The sequence below is a fragment of the Oreochromis niloticus genome, linkage group LG5, assembly GCF_001858045.2.
Source record: "Oreochromis niloticus isolate F11D_XX linkage group LG5, O_niloticus_UMD_NMBU, whole genome shotgun sequence".
Taxonomy (NCBI): Eukaryota; Metazoa; Chordata; class Actinopteri; order Cichliformes; family Cichlidae; genus Oreochromis; species Oreochromis niloticus.
The window spans coordinates 18,545,283-18,564,903 of NC_031970.2; the positions used below are offsets into that span (position 1 = coordinate 18,545,283).

The window sequence follows — 19,621 nt, forward strand, 5'->3', positions numbered from 1 at the left end:
GTGTTTCACTACGGTTAGATGTTAATCGTAACAAGCTCAATAGAGATATATCATAGAGTATAAGCAGTAGCTAGCCCATATTGCATACTGTTTAATAACACTAAAGACAAAATTAACTTGTTATTTAACAAAATTATCTATAGATAATACAGTGGGTTTCTCAGTTTGTGCATTCAGAAAATGTAGATTTTCCAGGCAAAAACTTCAGGTTAAAAGAGATTCATTATTATTTTTATTATTTGAACAGTGCTGAGAAAGATATGTCAAGACAGGATAAAAAGAGAAATGGTGCTTCATGATATGTGTGTGTGGTGGTGCATTTTGCACTCCCATGACATGAAAATATACGTGAAAAACATATACATTAAATTTAAGTTCTTATAAATAAATGATAAATATCACAACAACTTCAAAATGTTTTAAAATTAAAAGATGATAGTTCTTACTGATCTTTAAGCAAGATTATTAGCGATTAAAACAGTAACTAATTGCTTAATTTTATATAACATAGTGAATATATCAATTTCTAAATGTTTTCTGCTCTATAAGTGCCTGCCAGTCCCAAGTTGGGGATTCCTGAAAGACAAAGTCAAAAATCATATTTTTAATCATTGCTGAAAAATAGTTTAAAATAATTATTGCATTATTAATTACTAATCATAAATAATTATTATAATAAATCTCTGAATATGATAGTAATTAGAGTAAGACAAACCCGTATCAGTGAAGTCAAAGAAATCTTCCTCAAGAAAAGACAATCTTCTTCTCTGAGAGTTGCTCCTTTTCCTAAAAAAGAAAAGAACGATGTTTGTTTGTGTTTTTACTCAATGACTGAACACAAAAAACGATTTTTTTCCAGAGTACATTATAGGAAAATGCACAGAAAGCATCATAACCCACCAAGTATACATATTTCTCCTTTTGACAATGACAGCGATGACAATTATAATCAAGAGCAGGAGCGCTACTGCGAGTGAGCCAAACAGTGCTCCATAGAAACCTGGACCTCGGCGGAAAAGGTCACATTGTGGACCATAAAACTGCTCCAGGCTGGTTTCGTAGCACCTGGGTAAAATTCAAAATAGGTTTAATAAAAATAGTTTTGACAAAAAAAAAACTTGAGTCAAAAAACTATATATATATGTAGATAGATAGATAGATAGATAGATAGATAGATAGATATTTTATTACCTGCAGACTGCGCCTGTGTAAATGTCATTTAAACATTGTCCGTGTCCATTGCAGTAATCAGGGTTTTTTTTGCATGGTCCAACACACTGCCATTGACCATTAATAATCTCAGCAGTGTAATTAGCAAACCGAGAGCAGTTAATATAAGACCCCAACTCTGTGATATCTACAAGATTTCAAAACATATATATATTCAACATACTATAATGTAAAATAAACAGGAGAAATTCGAAAAAACTGGATAAAGAATGGCTGATTGTGCTTTACATTTAGAACAACATACAACACACTTACTAGTAATTGCAGGTGCCTCAAAGCTGAGATCATTTAACTGCACACTTTGATTACCAAAGGCCAAAGAAATTTTGTTGATATTATTTTCATTTTGTAGGATATTCCTCAAAACCACACTAAGATTAGTGTTAATAAACTCGATTTGAGTTTCATTGTTTTGATACTGATACTCCGCCACGCTCTTTGCAACAACACTTCCTTGACTACAAAAAAAGGTAGAAATGTTATAAGAAAACAGCTATCTCTTTCTTAAAAGGTAATAATAAATGTAACAAATAGTTTAATAAATGTTGAGGGAAAATTTACCTTAATTTGATGACTTTAACTGTTTGATAGGCCTGGGGATCTGCTTCTCTACACAGGCTTCTGAGCTGTAAAAAAAAAAAAAAAAAGGACAGAAGGGATTATGCAACATTTCAGATAAAAGATTTAAATAATTTTATATTTTTTGTATTACAAAATACTTTGTAATACTACTTAAAATTAATAACTCATAATATTAAATATGAAGAAAATTATCTGTACCTGTGCTTCTAATTTGTTGATGAATGTCTGTGATTCAGGTGAATTTAAATTAAGAAAAGCCTGGATAAAAGTGACGTTGAATTTGAAAGTAATGTTTACTTTACGGACGGGTGCAGTATCTGCAAAAAATTGAAAAATTTTAAAGGCCATTTATGCAAACATTTTACCTTGAACATGCAAAAGTGGGGGAGAAAACACAGTTATAACGCAAGAAGTCAAAGTATCAATGTATGTAAAAAGTATTCAAAAGACATTTTCAGGTAATGAAAATATATTATTTTTAAGAAAAACTATATGGAAATGAAAAACCTCACCAATGATTGGGACAGTGTTGTTTTCTCCATAAGAACATGAGTCTCCATAGGCATCATCTTGGCACACTATTGTTGTCAAAGAGGGTGTCAAATTTGAAGTGGGGAGAGTAATTGATGAAGAAAAACTAACTGTTGCTGACGATGTAGGACTGGTGACTGGGCCTACAATTGTTGTTGTTTCACTGGTGGATATATCAGTTAAATAGGACACAGATGTGGTTGAGGACGAGAAAGAAGAGGATGTATGACTGGGAACTGTAGGACTTGAGTTGGGCTGTACAACTGTAGCTTGTGAGTCAGGAAGTGCAGATGTCATTATCTCAGACGCCTGAGTAGTTGTTCCTTTGTTCTCTGTTGTACTAGAGCCTGTTACAAATGTTTGAGTACTTTGTTCAGTGGATGTTGGAGTAAAACTAGAGCTTTCTGAAGTGACTGTGGAAGGCGAACTGGAGGAAGTCTCTGAAGTTGTTGTGGAATGGTCAGTATTGGTAGTTAGAGTAATTTCATTGGTGGTGACTGGTGGGACAGACTCTGTAGATTGTGTTGTTCCTGGTTGTGCCATTGTTGTAATAAAAGTAGTTAGTGATTCGGTGTGTGCGGATGTCATTGTCTCAGAAGTCTCAGGAGTTGTTGCTTTGTTCTCTGTTGTACCAGTGCCTGTTACAGCTGTTTCAGTACTTTGTTCTGGGGATGATGGAGCAAAACTAGTGCTTTCTGAAGTGACTGTGGAAGGTGAACTGGAGGAAGACTCTGAAGTTGTCTCAAAAACAGATGTTGTGGAATGGTCAATGGTGGTAGTTAGAGTAATTTCATTGGTGGTGACTGGTGGGACAGACTCTGTAGATTGTGTTGTTCCTGTTTGTGCCATTGTTGTAATAGAAGTAGTTGGTGATTCAGGGTGTGCGGATGTCATTGTCTCAGAAGTCTCAGGAGTTGTTGCTTTGTTCTCTGTTGTACCAGTGCCTGTTACAGCTGTTTCAGTACTTTGTTCTGGGGCTGATGGAGCAAAACTAGTGCTTTCTAAAGTGACTGTGGAAGGCGAACTGGAGGAAGTCTCTGAAGTTGTCTCAAAAACAGTTGTTGTGGAATGGTCAATGGTGGTAGTTAGAGTTATTTCATTGGTGGGGACTGGTGGGACAGACTCTGTAGATTGTGTTGTTCCTGTTTGTGCCAGTGTTATAATAGAAGTAGTTTGTGATTCAGGGTGTGCGGATGTCATTGTCTCAGAAGTCTCAGGAGTTGTTGCTTTGTTCTCTGTTGTACCAGTGCCTGTTACAGCTGTTTCAGTACTTTGTTCTGGGGATGTTGGAGTAAAACTAGAGCTTTCTGAAGTGACTGTGGAAGGCGAACTGGAGGAAGTCTCTGAAGTTGTTGTGGAATGGTCAGTGTTGGTAGTTAGAGTAATTTCATTGGTGGTGACTGGTGGGACAGACTCTGTAGATTGTGTTGTTCCTGTTTGTGCCATTGTTGTAATAGAAGTAGTTGGTGATTCGGGGTGTGCGGATGTCATTGTCTCAGAAGTCTCAAGAGTTGTTGCTTTGTTCTCTGTTGTACCAGTGCCTGTTACAGCTGTTTCAGTACTTTGTTCTGGGGATGTTGGAGTAAAACTAGAGCTTTCTGAAGTGACTGTGGAAGGCCAACCGGAGGAAGTCTCTGAAGTTGTTGTGGAATGGTCAGGGTTGGTAGTTAGAGTAATTTCATTGGTGGTGACTGGTGGGACAGACTCTGTAGATTGTGTTGTTCCTGTTTGTGCCATTGTTGTAATAGAAGTAGTTGGTGATTCGGGGTGTGCGGATGTCATTGTCTCAGAAGTCTGAAGAGTTGTTGCTTTGTTCTCTGTTGTACCAGTGCCTGTTACAGCTGTTTCAGTACTTTGTTCTGGGGATGTTGGAGTAAAACTAGAGACTTCTGAAGTGACTGTGGAAGGCGAACTGGAGGAAGTCTCTGAAGTTGTTGTGGAATGGTCAGTGTTAGTAGTTAGAGTAATTTCATTGGTGGTGACTGGTGGGACAGACTCTGTAGATTGTGTTGTTCCTGTTTGTGCCATTGTTGTAATAGAAGTAGTTGGTGGTTCATGGTGTGCAGATGTCATTGTCTCAGAAGTCTGAAGAGTTGTTGCTTTGTTCTCTGTTGTACCAGTGCCTGTTACAGCTGTTTCAGTACTTTGTTCTGGGGATGTTGGAGTAAAACTAGAGCCTTCTGAAGTGACTGTGGAAGGCGAACTGGAGGAAGTCTCTGAAGTTGTCTCAAAAACAGTTGTTATGGAATGGTCAGTGGTGGTAGTTAGAGTAATTTCATTGGTGGTGACTGGTGGGACAGACTCTGTAGATTGTGTTGTTTCTGTTTGTGCCATTGTTGTAATAGAAGTAGTTGGTGATTCGCGGGGTGCGGATGTCATTGTCTCAGAAGTCTCAAGAGTTGTTGCTTTGTTCTCTGTTGTACCAGTGCCTGTTACAGCTGTTTCAGTACTTTGTTCTGGGGATGTTGGAGTAAAACTAGAGCCTTCTGAAGTGACTGTGGAAGGCGAACTGGAGGAAGTCTCTGAAGTTGTTGTGGAATGGTCAGTGTTGGTAGTTAGAGTAATTTCATTGGTGGTGACTGGTGGGACAGACTCTGTAGATTGTGTTGTTCCTGTTTGTGCCATTGTTGTAATAGAAGTAGTTGGTGATTCAGGGTGTGCGGATGTCATTGTCTCAGAAGTCTCAGGAGTTGTTGCTTTGTTCTCTGTTGTACCAGTGCCTGTTACAGCTGTTTCAGTACTTTGTTCTGGGGCTGATGGAGCAAAACTAGTGCTTTCTAAAGTGACTGTGGAAGGCGAACTGGAGGAAGTCTCTGAAGTTGTCTCAAAAACAGTTGTTGTGGAATGGTCAATGGTGGTAGTTAGAGTTATTTCATTGGTGGGGACTGGTGGGACAGACTCTGTAGATTGTGTTGTTCCTGTTTGTGCCAGTGTTATAATAGAAGTAGTTTGTGATTCAGGGTGTGCGGATGTCATTGTCTCAGAAGTCTCAGGAGTTGTTGCTTTGTTCTCTGTTGTACCAGTGCCTGTTACAGCTGTTTCAGTACTTTGTTCTGGGGATGTTGGAGTAAAACTAGAGCTTTCTGAAGTGACTGTGGAAGGCGAACTGGAGGAAGTCTCTGAAGTTGTTGTGGAATGGTCAGTGTTGGTAGTTAGAGTAATTTCATTGGTGGTGACTGGTGGGACAGACTCTGTAGATTGTGTTGTTCCTGTTTGTGCCATTGTTGTAATAGAAGTAGTTGGTGATTCGGGGTGTGCGGATGTCATTGTCTCAGAAGTCTCAAGAGTTGTTGCTTTGTTCTCTGTTGTACCAGTGCCTGTTACAGCTGTTTCAGTACTTTGTTCTGGGGATGTTGGAGTAAAACTAGAGCTTTCTGAAGTGACTGTGGAAGGCCAACCGGAGGAAGTCTCTGAAGTTGTTGTGGAATGGTCAGGGTTGGTAGTTAGAGTAATTTCATTGGTGGTGACTGGTGGGACAGACTCTGTAGATTGTGTTGTTCCTGTTTGTGCCATTGTTGTAATAGAAGTAGTTGGTGATTCGGGGTGTGCGGATGTCATTGTCTCAGAAGTCTGAAGAGTTGTTGCTTTGTTCTCTGTTGTACCAGTGCCTGTTACAGCTGTTTCAGTACTTTGTTCTGGGGATGTTGGAGTAAAACTAGAGACTTCTGAAGAGACTGTGGAAGGCGAACTGGAGGAAGTCTCTGAAGTTGTTGTGGAATGGTCAGTGTTAGTAGTTAGAGTAATTTCATTGGTGGTGACTGGTGGGACAGACTCTGTAGATTGTGTTGTTCCTGTTTGTGCCATTGTTGTAATAGAAGTAGTTGGTGGTTCATGGTGTGCAGATGTCATTGTCTCAGAAGTCTGAAGAGTTGTTGCTTTGTTCTCTGTTGTACCAGTGCCTGTTACAGCTGTTTCAGTACTTTGTTCTGGGGATGTTGGAGTAAAACTAGAGCCTTCTGAAGTGACTGTGGAAGGCGAACTGGAGGAAGTCTCTGAAGTTGTCTCAAAAACAGTTGTTATGGAATGGTCAGTGTTGGTAGTTAGAGTAATTTCATTGGTGGTGACTGGTGGGACAGACTCTGAAGATTGTGTTGTTCCTGTTTGTGCCATTGTTGTAATAGAAGTAGTTGGTGATTCGGTGTGTGCGGATGTCATTGTCTCAGAAGTCTCAGGAGTTGTTGCTTTGTTCTCTGTTGTACCAGTGCCTGTTACAGCTGTTTCAGTACTTTGTTCTGGGGATGTTGGAGTAAAACTAGAGCTTTCTGAAGTGACTGTGGAAGGCGAACTGGAGGAAGTCTCTGAAGTTGTCTCAAAAACAGTTGTTATGGAATGGTCAGTGGTGGTAGTTAGAGTAATTTCATTGGTGGTGACTGGTGGGACAGACTCTGTAGATTGTGTTGTTTCTGTTTGTGCCATTGTTGTAATAGAAGTAGTTGGTGATTCGCGGTGTGCGGATGTCATTGTCTCAGAAGTCTCAAGAGTTGTTGCTTTGTTCTCTGTTGTACTAGTGCCTGTTACAGCTGTTTCAGTACTTTGTTCTGGGGATGTTGGAGTAAAACTAGAGCTTTCTGAAGTGACTGTGGAAGGCGAACTGGAGGAAGTCTCTGAAGTTGTCTCAAAAACAGTTGTTATGGAATGGTCCATTTTGGTAGTTACAGTAATTTCATTGGTGGTGACTGGTGGGACAGACTCTGTAGATTGTGTTGTTCCTGTTTGTGCCATTGTTGTAATAGAAGTAGTTGGTGATTCGGTGTGTCCGGATGTCATTGTCTCAGAAGACTCAGGAGTTGTTGCTTTGTTCTCTGTTGTACCAGTGCCTGTTACAGCTGTTTCAGTACTTTGTTCTGGGGATGTTGGAGTAAAACTAGAGCTTTCTGAAGTGACTGTGGAAGGCGAACTGGAGGAAGTCTCTGAAGTTGTTGTGGAATGGTCAATGGTGGTAGTTAGAGTAATTTCATTGGTGGTGACTGGTGGGACAGACTCTGTAGATTGTGTTGTTCCTGTTTGTGCCATTGTTGTAATAGAAGTAGTTGGTGATTCGGGGTGTGCGGATGTCATTGTCTCAGAAGTCTGAAGAGTTGTTGCTTTGTTCTCTGTTGTACTAGTGCCTGTTACAGCTGTTTCAGTACTTTCTTCTGGGGATGTTGGAGTAAAACTAGAGCTTTCTGAAGTGACCGTGGAAGGCGAACTGGAGGAAGTCTCTGAAGTTGTCTCAAAAACAGTTGTTGTGGAATGGTCAATGGTGGTAGTTAGAGTAATTTCATTGGTGGTGACTGGTGGGACAGACTGTGTAGATTGTGTTGTTCCTGTTTGTGCCATTGTTGTAATAGAAGTAGTTGGTGATTCAGGGTGTGCGGATGTCATTGTCTCAGAAGTCTCAAGAGTTGTTGCTTTGTTCTCTGTTGTACTAGTGCCTGTTACAGCTGTTTCAGTACTTTGTTCTGGGGATGTTGGAGTAAAACTAGAGCTTTCTAAAGTGACTGTGGAAGGCGAACTGGAGGAAGTCTCTGAAGTTGTCTCAAAAACAGTTGTTGTGGAATGGTCAGTGGTGGTCGTTAGAGTTATTTCATTGGTGGGAACTGGTGGGACAGACTCTGTAGATTGTGTTGTTCCTGTTTGTGCCATTGTTGTAATAGAAGTAGTTGGTGATTCGGGGTGTGCAGATGTCATTGTCTCAGAAGTCTCAAGAGTTGTTGCTTTGTTCTCTGTTGTACTAGTGCCTGTTACAGCTGTTTCAGTACTTTGTTCTGGGGATGTTGGAGTAAAACTAGAGCTTTCTGAAGTGACTGTGGAAGGCGAACTGGAGGAAGTCTCTGAAGTTGTTGTGGAATGGTCAATGGTGGTAGTTAGAGTAATTCCATTGGTGGTGACTGGTGGGACAGACTGTGTAGATTGTGTTGTTCCTGTTTGTGCCATTGTTGTAATAGAAGTAGTTGGTGATTCGGGGTGTGCGGATGTCATTGTCTCAGAAGTCTCAAGAGTTGTTGCTTTGTTCTCTGTTGTACTAGTGCCTGTTACAGCTGTTTCAGTACTTTGTTCTGGGGATGTTGGAGTAAAACTAGAGCTTTCTGAAGCAACTGTGGAAGGCGAACTGGAGGAAGTCTCTGAAGTTGTTGTGGAATGGTAAATGGTGGTAGTTAGAGTAATTTCATTGGTGGTGACTGGTGGGACAGACTCTGTAGATTGTGTTGTTCCTGTTTGTGCCAATGTTATAATAGAAGTAGTTGGTGATTCAGGGTGTGCGGATGTCATTGTCTCAGAAGTCTCAGGAGTTGTTGCTTTGTTCTCTGTTGTACCACTGCCTGTTACAGCTCTTTCAGTACTTTGTTCTGGAGATGTTGGAGTAAAACTAGAGCTTTCTGAAGTGACTGTGGAAGGCGAACTGGAGGAAGTCTCTGAAGTTGTCTCAAAAACAGTTGTTATGGAATGGTCCATGTTGGTAGTTAGAGTAATTTCATTGGTGGTGACTGGTGGGACAGACTCTGTAGATTGTGTTGTTCCTGTTTGTGCCATTGTTGTAATAGAAGTAGTTGGTGATTCGGGGTGTGCGGATGTCATTGTCTCAGAAGTCTGAAGAGTTGTTGCTTTGTTCTCTGTTGTACCAGTGCCTGTTACAGCTGTTTCAGTACTTTGTTCTGGGGGTGTTGGAGTAAAACTAGAGACTTCTGAAGTGACTGTGGAAGGCGAACTGGAGGAAGTCTCTGAAGTTGTTGTGGAATGGTCAGTGTTAGTAGTTAGAGTAATTTCATTGGTGGTGACTGGTGGGACAGACTGTGTAGATTGTGTTGTTCCTGTTTGTGCCATTGTTGTAATAGAAGTAGTTGGTGGTTCATGGTGTGCAGATGTCATTGTCTCAGAAGTCTGAAGAGTTGTTGCTTTGTTCTCTGTTGTACCAGTGCCTGTTACAGCTGTTTCAGTACTTTGTTCTGGGGATGTTGGAGTAAAACTAGAGCCTTCTGAAGTAACTGTGGAAGGCGAACTGGAGGAAGTCTCTGAAGTTGTTGTGGAATGGTCAATGGTGGTAGTTAGAGTAATTTCATTGGTGGTGACTGGTGGGACAGACTCTGTAGATTGTGTTGTTCCTGTTTGTGCCATTGTTGTAATCGAAGTAGTTGGTGATTCGGGGTGTGCGGATGTCATTGTCTCAGAAGTCTCAAGAGTTGTTGCTTTGTTCTCTGTTGTACTAGTGCCTGTTACAGCTGTTTCAGTACTTTGTTCTGGGGATGTTGGAGTAAAACTAGAGCTTTCTGAAGTGACTGTGGAAGGCAACGGAGGAAGTCTCTGAAGTTGTTGTGGAATGGTCAGGGTTGGTAGTTAGAGTAATTTCATTGGTGGTGACTGGTGGGACAGACTCTGTAGATTGTGTTGTTCCTGTTTGTGCCATTGTTGTAATAGAAGTAGTTGGTGATTCGGGGTGTGCGGATGTCATTGTCTCAGAAGTCTGAAGAGTTGTTGCTTTGTTCTCTGTTGTACCAGTGCCTGTTACAGCTGTTTCAGTACTTTGTTCTGGGGATGTTGGAGTAAAACTAGAGACTTCTGAAGAGACTGTGGAAGGCGAACTGGAGGAAGTCTCTGAAGTTGTTGTGGAATGGTCAGTGTTGTAGTTAGAGTAATTTCATTGGTGGTGACTGGTGGGACAGACTCTGAAGATTGTGTTGTTCCTGTTTGTGCCATTGTTGTAATAGAAGTAGTTGGTGATTCGGTGTGTGCGGATGTCATTGTCTCAGAAGTCTCAGGAGTTGTTGCTTTGTTCTCTGTTGTACCAGTGCCTGTTACAACTGTTTCAGTACTTTGTTCTGGGGATGTTGGAGTAAAACTAGAGCTTTCTGAAGTGACTGTGGAAGGCGAACTGGAGGAAGTCTCTGAAGTTGTCTCAAAAACAGTTGTTATGGAATGGTCAGTGGTGGTAGTTAGAGTAATTTCATTGGTGGTGACTGGTGGGACAGACTCTGTAGATTGTGTTGTTTCTGTTTGTGCCATTGTTGTAATAGAAGTAGTTGGTGATTCGGGTGTGCGGATGTCATTGTCTCAGAAGTCTCAAGAGTTGTTGCTTTGTTCTCTGTTGTACTAGTGCCTGTTACAGCTGTTTCAGTACTTTGTTCTGGGGATGTTGGAGTAAAACTAGAGCTTTCTGAAGTGACTGTGGAAGGCGAACTGGAGGAAGTCTCTGAAGTTGTCTCAAAACAGTTGTTATGGAATGGTCATTTGGTAGTTACAGTAATTTCATTGGTGGTGACTGGTGGGACAGACTCTGTAGATTGTGTTGTTCCTGTTTGTGCCATTGTTGTAATAGAAGTAGTTGGTGATTCGGTGTGTCCGGATGTCATTGTCTCAGAAGACTCAGGAGTTGTTGCTTTGTTCTCTGTTGTACCAGTGCCTGTTACAGCTGTTTCAGTACTTTGTTCTGGGGATGTTGGAGTAAAACTAGAGCTTTCTGAAGTGACTGTGGAAGGCGAACTGGAGGAAGTCTCTGAAGTTGTTGTGGAATGGTCAATGGTGGTAGTTAGAGTAATTTCATTGGTGGTGACTGGTGGGACAGACTCTGTAGATTGTGTTGTTCCTGTTTGTGCCATTGTTGTAATAGAAGTAGTTGGTGATTCGGGTGTGCGGATGTCATTGTCTCAGAAGTCTGAAGAGTTGTTGCTTTGTTCTCTGTTGTACTAGTGCCTGTTACAGCTGTTTCAGTACTTTCTTCTGGGGATGTTGGAGTAAAACTAGAGCTTTCTGAAGTGACGTGGAAGGCGAACTGGAGGAAGTCTCTGAAGTTGTCTCAAAAACAGTTGTTGTGGAATGGTCAATGGTGGTAGTTAGAGTAATTTCATTGGTGGTGACTGGTGGGACAGACTGTGTAGATTGTGTTGTTCCTGTTTGTGCCATTGTTGTAATAGAAGTAGTTGGTGATTCAGGGTGTGCGGATGTCATTGTCTCAGAAGTCTCAAGAGTTGTTGCTTTGTTCTCTGTTGTACTAGTGCTGTTACAGCTGTTTCAGTACTTTGTTCTGGGATGTTGGAGTAAAACTAGAGCTTTCTAAGTGACTGTGGAAGGCGAACTGGAGGAAGTCTCTGAGTTGTTGTGGATGGTCAGGTGGTGTTAGAGTATTCATTGGTGGTGGTGGGACAGACTGTAGATGTGTTGTTCTGTTTGTGCATTGTTGTAATAGAAGTAGTTGTGATTCGGGTGTGCGATGTCATTGTCTCAGAAGTCTCAAGAGTTGTTGCTTTGTTCTCTGTTGTACTAGTGCCTGTTACAGCTGTTTCAGTACTTTGTTCTGGGGATGTTGAGTAAACTAGAGCTTCTGAAGTACTGTGGAAGGCGAACTGGAGGAAGTCTCTGAAGTTGTTGTGGAATGGTCAATGGTGGTAGTTAGAGTAATTCATTGGTGGTGACTGGTGGGACAGACTTGTAGATTGTGTTGTTCCTGTTTGTGCCATTGTTGTAATAGAAGTAGTTGGTGATTCGGGGTGTGCGGATGTCATTGTCTCAGAAGTCTCAAGAGTTGTTGCTTTGTTCTCTGTTGTACTAGTGCCTGTTACAGCTGTTTCAGTACTTTGTTCTGGGGATGTTGGAGTAAAACTAGAGCTTTCTGAAGTACTGTGGAAGGCGAACTGGAGGAAGTCTCTGAAGTTGTTGTGGAATGGTCAATGGTGGTAGTTAGAGTAATTTCATTGGTGGTGACTGGTGGGACAGACTCTGTAGATTGTGTTGTTCCTGTTTGTGCCATTGTTGTAATAGAAGTAGTTGGTGATTCGGGGTGTGCGGATGTCATTGTCTCAGAAGTCTCAAGAGTTGTTGCTTTGTTCTCTGTTGTACAGTGCCTGTTACAGCTGTTTCAGTACTTTGTTCTGGGGATGTTGGAGTAAAACTAGAGCTTTCTGAAGTGACTGTGGAAGGCGAACTGGAGGAAGTCTCTGAAGTTGTTGTGGAATGGTCATGGTGGTAGTTAGAGTAATTTCATTGGTGGTGACTGGTGGGACAGACTCTGTAGATTGTGTTGTTCTGTTTGTGCCATTGTTGTAATAGAAGTAGTTGGTGATTCGGGGTGTGCGGATGTCATTGTCTCAGAAGTCTGAAGAGTTGTTGCTTTGTTCTCTGTTGTACAGTGCCTGTTACAGCTGTTTCAGTACTTTGTTCTGGGGATGTTGGAGTAAAACTAGAGCTTTCTGAAGTGACTGTGGAAGGCGAACTGGAGGAAGTCTCTGAAGTTGTTGTGGAATGGTCATGTTGTAGTTAGAGTAATTTCATTGGTGGTGACTGGTGGGACAGACTCTGTAGATTGTGTTGTTCCTGTTTGTGCCATTGTTGTAATAGAAGTAGTTGGTGTTCAGGGTGTGCGGATGTCATTGTCTCAGAAGTCTGAAGAGTTGTTGCTTTGTTCTCTGTTGTACCAGTGCCTGTTACAGCTGTTTCAGTACTTTGTTCTGGGGATGTTGGAGTAAAACTAGAGCTTCTGAAGTGACTGTGGAAGGCGAACTGGAGGAAGTCTCTGAAGTTGTTGTGGAATGGTCATGGTGGTAGTTAGAGTAATTTCATTGGTGGTGACTGGTGGGACAGACTCTGTAGATTGTGTTGTTCCTGTTTGTGCCATTGTTGTAATAGAAGTAGTTGGTGATTCGGGTGTGCGATGTCATTGTCTCAGAAGTCTCAAGAGTTGTTGCTTTGTTCTCTGTTGTACTAGTGCCTGTTACAGCTGTTTCAGTACTTTGTTCTGGGGATGTTGGAGTAAACTAGAGTTTCTGAAGTAACTGTGGAAGGCGAACTGGAGGAAGTCTCTGAAGTTGTTGTGGAATGGTCAATGGTGGTAGTTAGAGTAATTTCATTGGTGGTGACTGGTGGGACAGACTCTGTAGATTGTGTTGTTCCTGTTTGTGCCATTGTTGTAATCGAAGTAGTTGGTGATTCGGGGTGTGCGGATGTCATTGTCTCAGAAGTCTCAAGAGTTGTTGCTTTGTTCTCTGTTGTACTAGTGCCTGTTACAGCTGTTTCAGTACTTTGTTCTGGGGATGTTGGAGTAAAACTAGAGCTTTCTGAAGTGACTGTGGAAGGCGAACTGGAGGAAGCTCTGAAGTTGTTGTGGAATGGTCAATGGTGGTAGTTAGAGTAATTTCATTGGTGGTGACTGGTGGGACAGACTCTGTAGATTGTGTTGTTCCTGTTTGTGCCATTGTTGTAATAGAAGTAGTTGTGATTCGGGTGTGCGGATGTCATTGTCTCAGAAGTCTCAAGAGTTGTTGCTTTGTTCTCTGTTGTACTAGTGCCTGTTACAGCTGTTTCAGTACTTTGTTCTGGGGATGTTGGAGTAAAACTAGAGCTTTCTGAAGTGACTGTGGAAGGCGAACTGGAGGAAGTCTCTGAAGTTGTCTCAAAACAGTTGTTGGAATGTCCATGTTGGTAGTTAGAGTAATTTCATTGGTGGTGACTGGTGGGACAGACTCTGTAGATTGTGTTTTTCCTGTTTGTGCCATTGTTGTAATAGAAGTAGTTGGTGATTCGGGTGTGCGGATGTCATTGTCTCAGAAGTCTCAGAGTTGTTGCTTTGTTCTCTGTTGTACAGTGCCTGTTACAGCTGTTTCAGTACTTTGTTCTGGGGATGTTGGAGTAAAACTAGAGCTTTCTGAAGTGACTGTGGAAGGCGAACTGGAGGAAGTCTCTGAAGTTGTTGTGGAATGGTCAATGGTGGTAGTTAGAGTAATTTCATTGGTGGTGACTGGTGGGACAGACTCTGTAGATTGTGTTGTTCCTGTTTGTGCATTGTTGTAATAGAAGTAGTTGGTGATTCGGGTGTGCGGATGTCATTGTCTCAGAAGTCTCAGAGTTGTTGCTTGTGTTCTCTGTTGTACTAGTGCCTGTTACAGCTGTTTCAGTACTTTGTTCTGGGGATGTTGGAGTAAAACTAGAGCTTTCTGAAGTGACTGTGGAAGGCGAACTGGAGGAAGTCTCTGAAGTTGTTGTGGAATGGTCAATGGTGGTAGTTAGAGTAATTTCATTGGTGGTGACTGGTGGGACAGACTCTGTAGATTGTGTTGTTCCTGTTTGTGCCATTGTTGTAATAGAAGTAGTTGGTGATTCGGGGTGTGCGGATGTCATTGTCTCAGAAGTCTCAAGAGTTGTTGCTTTGTTCTCTGTTGTACTAGTGCCTGTTACAGCTGTTTCAGTACTTTGTTCTGGGGATGTTGGAGTAAAACTAGAGCTTTCTGAAGTGACTGTGGAAGGCGAACTGGAGGAAGTCTCTGAAGTTGTTCAAAAAGTTTGTGGAATGGTCATGGTGGTAGTTAGAGTATTTCATTGGTGGTGACTGGTGGGACAGACTCTGTAGATTGTGTTGTTCCTGTTTGTGCCATTGTTGTAATAGAAGTAGTTGGTGATTCGGGTGTGCAGATGTCATTGTCTCAGAAGTCTCAAGAGTTGTTGCTTTGTTCTCTGTTGTACTAGTGCCTGTTACAGCTGTTTCAGTACTTTGTTCTGGGGATGTTGGAGTAAAACTAGAGCTTTCTGAAGTGACTGTGGAAGGCGAACTGGAGGAAGTCTCTGAAGTTGTTGTGGAATGGTCAATGGTGGTAGTTAGAGTAATTTCATTGGTGGTGACTGGTGGGACAGACTGTGTAGATTGTGTTGTTCCTGTTTGTGCCATTGTTGTAATAGAAGTAGTTGGTGATTCGGGTGTGCGGATGTCATTGTCTCAGAAGTCTCAGAGTTGTTGCTTTGTTCTCTGTTGTACAGTGCCTGTTACAGCTGTTTCAGTACTTTGTTCTGGGGATGTTGGAGTAAAACTAGAGCTTTCTGAAGTGACTGTGGAAGGCGAACTGGAGGAAGTCTCTGAAGTTGTTGTGGAATGGTCAATGGTGGTAGTTAGAGTAATTTCATTGGTGGTGACTGGTGGGACAGACTCTGTAGATTGTGTTGTTCCTGTTTGTGCCATTGTTGTAATAGAAGTAGTTGGTGATTCGGGGTGTGCGGATGTCATTGTCTCAGAAGTCTCAGAGTTGTTGCTTTGTTCTCTGTTGTACTAGTGCCTGTTACAGCTGTTTCAGTACTTTGTTCTGGGATGTTGGAGTAAAACTAGAGCTTTCTGAAGTGACTGTGGAAGGCGAACTGGAGGAAGTCTCTGAAGTTGTCTCAAAACAGTTGTTATGGAATGGTCATGGTGGTAGTTAGAGTAATTTCATTGGTGTGACTGGTGGGACAGACTCTGTAGATTGTGTTGTTCTGTTTGTGCCATTGTTGTAATAGAAGTAGTTGGTGATTCGGTGTGCGGATGTCATTGTCTCAGAATCTCAGAGTTGTTGCTTTGTTCTCTGTTGTACCAGTGCCTGTTACAGCTGTTTCAGTACTTTGTTCTGGGGATGTTGGAGTAAAACTAGAGCTTTCTGAAGTACTGTGGAAGGCGAACTGGAGGAAGTCTCTGAAGTTGTTGTGGAATGGTCATGTGGTAGTTAGAGTAATTTCATTGGTGGTGACTGGTGGGACAGACTCTGTAGATTGTGTTGTTCCTGTTTGTGCCATTGTTGTAATAGAAGTAGTTGGTGATTCGGGGTGTCCGGATGTCATTGTCTCAGAAGTCTGAAGAGTTTGCTTTGTTCTCTGTTGTACAGTGCCTGTTACAGCTGTTTCAGTACTTTGTTCTGGGGATGTTGGAGTAAAACTAGAGCTTTCTGAAGTGACTGTGGAAGGCGAACTGGAGGAAGTCTCTGAAGTTGTTGTGGAATGGTCAATGTGGTAGTTAGAGTAATTTCATTGGTGGTGACTGGTGGGACAGACTCTGTAGATTGTGTTGTTCCTGTTTGTGCCATTGTTGTAATAGAAGTAGTTGGTGATTCAGGGTGTGCGGATGTCATTGTCTCAGAAGTCTCAGAGTTGTTGCTTTGTTCTCTGTTGTACCAGTGCCTGTTACGCTGTTTCAGTACTTTGTTCTGGGGATGTTGGAGTAAAACTAGAGCTTTCTGAAGTAACTGTGGAAGGCGAACTGGAGGAAGTCTCTGAAGTTGTTGTGGAATGGTCAATGGTGGTAGTTAGAGTAATTTCATTGGTGGTGACTGGTGGGACAGACTCTGTAGATTGTGTTGTTCCTGTTTGTGCCATTGTTGTAATAGAAGTAGTTGGTGATTCGGGGTGTGCGGATGTCATTGTCTCAGAAGTCTCAAGAGTTGTTGCTTTGTTCTCTGTTGTACTAGTGCCTGTTACAGCTGTTTCAGTACTTTGTTCTGGGGATGTTGGAGTAAAACTAGAGCTTTCTGAAGTGACTGTGGAAGGCGAACTGGAGGAAGTCTCTGAAGTTGTTGTGGAATGGTCAATGGTGGTAGTTAGAGTAATTTCATTGGTGGTGACTGGTGGGACAGACTCTGTAGATTGTGTTGTTCCTGTTTGTGCCATTGTTGTAATAGAAGTAGTTGGTGATTCGGGTGTGCGGATGTCATTGTCTCAGAAGTCTCAAGAGTTGTTGCTTTGTTCTCTGTTGTACTAGTGCCTGTTACAGCTGTTTCAGTACTTTGTTCTGGGGATGTTGGAGTAAAACTAGAGCTTTCTGAAGTGACTGTGGAAGGCGAACTGGAGGAAGTCTCTGAAGTTGTTGTGGAATGGTCAATGGTGGTAGTTAGAGTAATTTCATTGGTGGTGACTGGTGGACAGACTTGTAGATTGTGTTGTTCCTGTTTGTGCCATTGTTGTAATAGAAGTAGTTGGTGATTCAGGGTGTGCGGATGTCATTGTCTCAGAAGTCTCAAGAGTTGTTGCTTTGTTCTCTGTTGTACTAGTGCCTGTTACAGCTGTTTCAGTACTTTGTTCTGGGGATGTTGGAGTAAAACTAGAGCTTTCTGAAGTGACTGTGGAAGGCGAACTGGAGGAAGTCTCTGAAGTTGTCTCAAAAACAGTTGTTGTGGAATGGTCAATGGTGGTAGTTAGAGTAATTTCATTGGTGGTGACTGGTGGGACAGACTGTGTAGATTGTGTTGTTCCTGTTTGTGCCATTGTTGTAATAGAAGTAGTTGGTGATTCAGGGTGTGCGGATGTCATTGTCTCAGAAGTCTCAGGAGTTGTTGCTTTGTTCTCTGTTGTACCAGTGCCTGTTACAGCTGTTTCAGTACTTTGTTCTGGGGATGTTGGAGTAAAACTAGAGCTTTCTGAAGTGACTGTGGAAGGCGAACTGGAGGAAGTCTCTGAAGTTGTTGTGGAATGGTCATGGTGGTAGTTAGAGTATTTCATTGGTGGTGACTGGTGGGACAGACTGTGTAGATTGTGTTGTTCCTGTTTGTGCCATTGTTGTAATGAAGTAGTTGGTGATTCGGGTGTGCGATGTCATGTCTCAGAAGTCTCAAGAGTTGTTGCTTTGTTCTCTGTTGTACTAGTGCCTGTTACAGCTGTTTCAGTACTTTGTTCTGGGGATGTTGGAGTAAAACTAGAGCTTTCTGAAGTGACTGTGGAAGGCGAACTGGAGGAAGTCTCTGAAGTTGTTGTGGAATGGTCATGTGGTAGTTAGAGTAATTTCATTGGTGGTGACTGGTGGGACAGACTCTGTAGATTGTGTTGTTCCTGTTTGTGCCGTTGTTGTAATAGAAGTAGTTGGTGATTCGGTGTGTGCGGATGTCATTGTCTCAGAAATCTCAGGAGTTGTTGCTTTGTTCTCTGTTGTACCAGTGCCTGTTACAGCTGTTTCAGTACTTTGTTCTGGGGATGTTGGAGTAAACTAGAGCTTTCTGAAGTACTGTGGAAGGCGAACTGGAGGAAGTCTCTGAAGTTGTTGTGGAATGGTCAATGGTGGTAGTTAGAGTAATTTCATTGGTGGTGACTGGTGGGACAGACTCTGTAGATTGTGTTGTTCCTGTTTGTGCCGTTGTTGTAATAGAAGTAGTTGGTGATTCGGGGTGTGCGGATGTCATTGTCTCAGAAGTCTCAGAGTTGTTGCTTTGTTCTCTGTTGTACAGTGCCTGTTACAGCTGTTTCAGTACTTTGTTCTGGGGATGTTGGAGTAAACTAGAGTTTCTGAAGTAACTGTGGAAGGCGAACTGGAGGAAGTCTCTGAAGTTGTTGTGGAATGGTCAATGGTGGTAGTTAGAGTAATTTCATTGGTGGTGACTGGTGGGACAGACTCTGTAGATTGTGTTGTTCCTGTTTGTGCCATTGTTGTAATAGAAGTAGTTGGTGATTCAGGACGTGCAGATGTCATTGTCTCAGATGTCTCAACAGTTGTTGCTTTGTTCTCTGTTGTACTAGTGCCTGTTACAGCTGTTTCAGTACTTTGTTCTGGGATGTTGGAGTAAACTAGTGCTTTCTGAAGTGACTGATGAAGGCGAACTGGAGGAAGTCTCTGAAGTTGCCTCAAAAACAGTTGTTGTGGAATGGTCCATGTTGGTAGTTAGAGTAATTTCATTGGTAGTGACCGTCCGGACAGACTCTGTAGATTGTGTCATTCCTGTTTGTGCCATTGTTGTAATAGAAGTAGTTGGGGATTCAACCAATCTGAATGGCACTGAAGACACTGAGCTTGAATTTTGTTGATTCACATTTATGCTATTAAGTTGAATATCTGGAACAATGCTTTTATTCCTTGCAAACGTAATGTTTAAGAGACTCTTCCTCTCATAGTTGTCCAGAATTTGTCGATGTGGCATTGTTTTATTTTCTTGATCTTTTTTATTTTGATATCCTGTTGAAGGAGACAGTGTTTAAAAAATATTTGTCAATGCACTTTAAAACAAATCCCATCACATTTGGAAATTCATGTCAACATTTATGACAACTGAGACAGCCATTGCTCAAATTGTGAGAAAGTTGTCCTTTGATTGTGTACTTGAAAATTTAATCTTCTGGCCCACAATGTAGCTATAAAGTTTAAATTCCAGTTAGTTTTGATGGTAGAGTGGCATCCAACATATCAACTCTGTTTTCTTTATCATTGGTGTCTGAATGTGTGAAGTTGAAACAACTTCTGAAGCACTTTTCAGATTCTAGCTGAGGTTAAAAACGTGATTCTTGAAGACAGACCATTTAGAATTCTAAAGAATATAGATATTGTTTTGTCATACATGTGAACCGTGCAATAGACTATAACCTATCCTGCTTCTTGTCCTATGACCACTGAAATTGGTTCCCCCATTGCAACCTTTCATTTGGTTAAGTGGATGGATAAGGTCATTCCACCATTAGACAAATTTTAAATAGGGGCAAATTCATGGCTACACCCAATTATATGAAACCTCACGGTAGTTGCCCATCAACTGATCATCAGCTAGCAATGCAGCAACACAAAAAATAAAGTAAACCTACTACAGAAGAGACGCAAACAGTG

The 19,621-nt window shown here is 41.8% G+C and overlaps 1 protein-coding gene across 4 annotated transcripts; it reads right to left on the reverse strand.

Annotated features, from left to right (window-relative positions):
• Nucleotides 1-203: 203 nt before the first annotated feature.
• LOC102076431 (mucin-3A) lies at nucleotides 204-18,711 on the reverse strand. Of its 4 annotated transcripts, XM_019359276.1 has the most exons (12): nucleotides 9,323-9,613; nucleotides 7,241-8,725; nucleotides 6,032-6,934; nucleotides 3,098-4,546; nucleotides 2,325-2,791; nucleotides 2,011-2,129; nucleotides 1,792-1,856; nucleotides 1,486-1,688; nucleotides 1,192-1,357; nucleotides 901-1,065; nucleotides 716-786; nucleotides 204-576 (listed from the first exon to the last, which is right to left on the reverse strand). In XM_019359276.1, exons 1-12 carry the CDS (start codon nucleotides 9,481-9,483, stop codon nucleotides 527-529), a joined length of 5,304 nt encoding a protein of 1,767 aa, XP_019214821.1. In that variant the 5' UTR covers nucleotides 9,484-9,613; the 3' UTR covers nucleotides 204-526. The 4 variants fall into 4 exon arrangements, with proteins under 4 accessions (XP_019214821.1, XP_025763028.1, XP_019214823.1 ...); XM_025907243.1 differs by having other exon boundaries at nucleotides 7,241-9,613; XM_019359278.1 differs by lacking the exons at nucleotides 6,032-6,934; nucleotides 7,241-8,725; nucleotides 9,323-9,613 and adding an exon at nucleotides 18,662-18,711 and having other exon boundaries at nucleotides 3,098-5,162.
• Between the last annotated feature and the right edge of the window lie 910 nt (nucleotides 18,712-19,621).

What these genes read in the sequence shown, in the direction of transcription:
- LOC102076431 (XM_025907243.1), bottom strand. Translation starts at nt 9,483, where the DNA reads ATGACATCCGCACACCCCGAATCACCAACTACTTCGATTACAACAATG. An exon ending in ACTTCAGAGACTTCCTCCAG is followed by an intron (nt 6,935 to 7,240) that starts TTCGCCTTCCAC and finishes GACTTCCTCCAG; the next exon opens with TTCGCCTTCCACAGTCACTT. An exon ending in TACACAGGCGCAGTCTGCAG is followed by an intron (nt 1,066 to 1,191) that starts GTAATAAAATAT and finishes AATTTTACCCAG; the next exon opens with GTGCTACGAAACCAGCCTGG.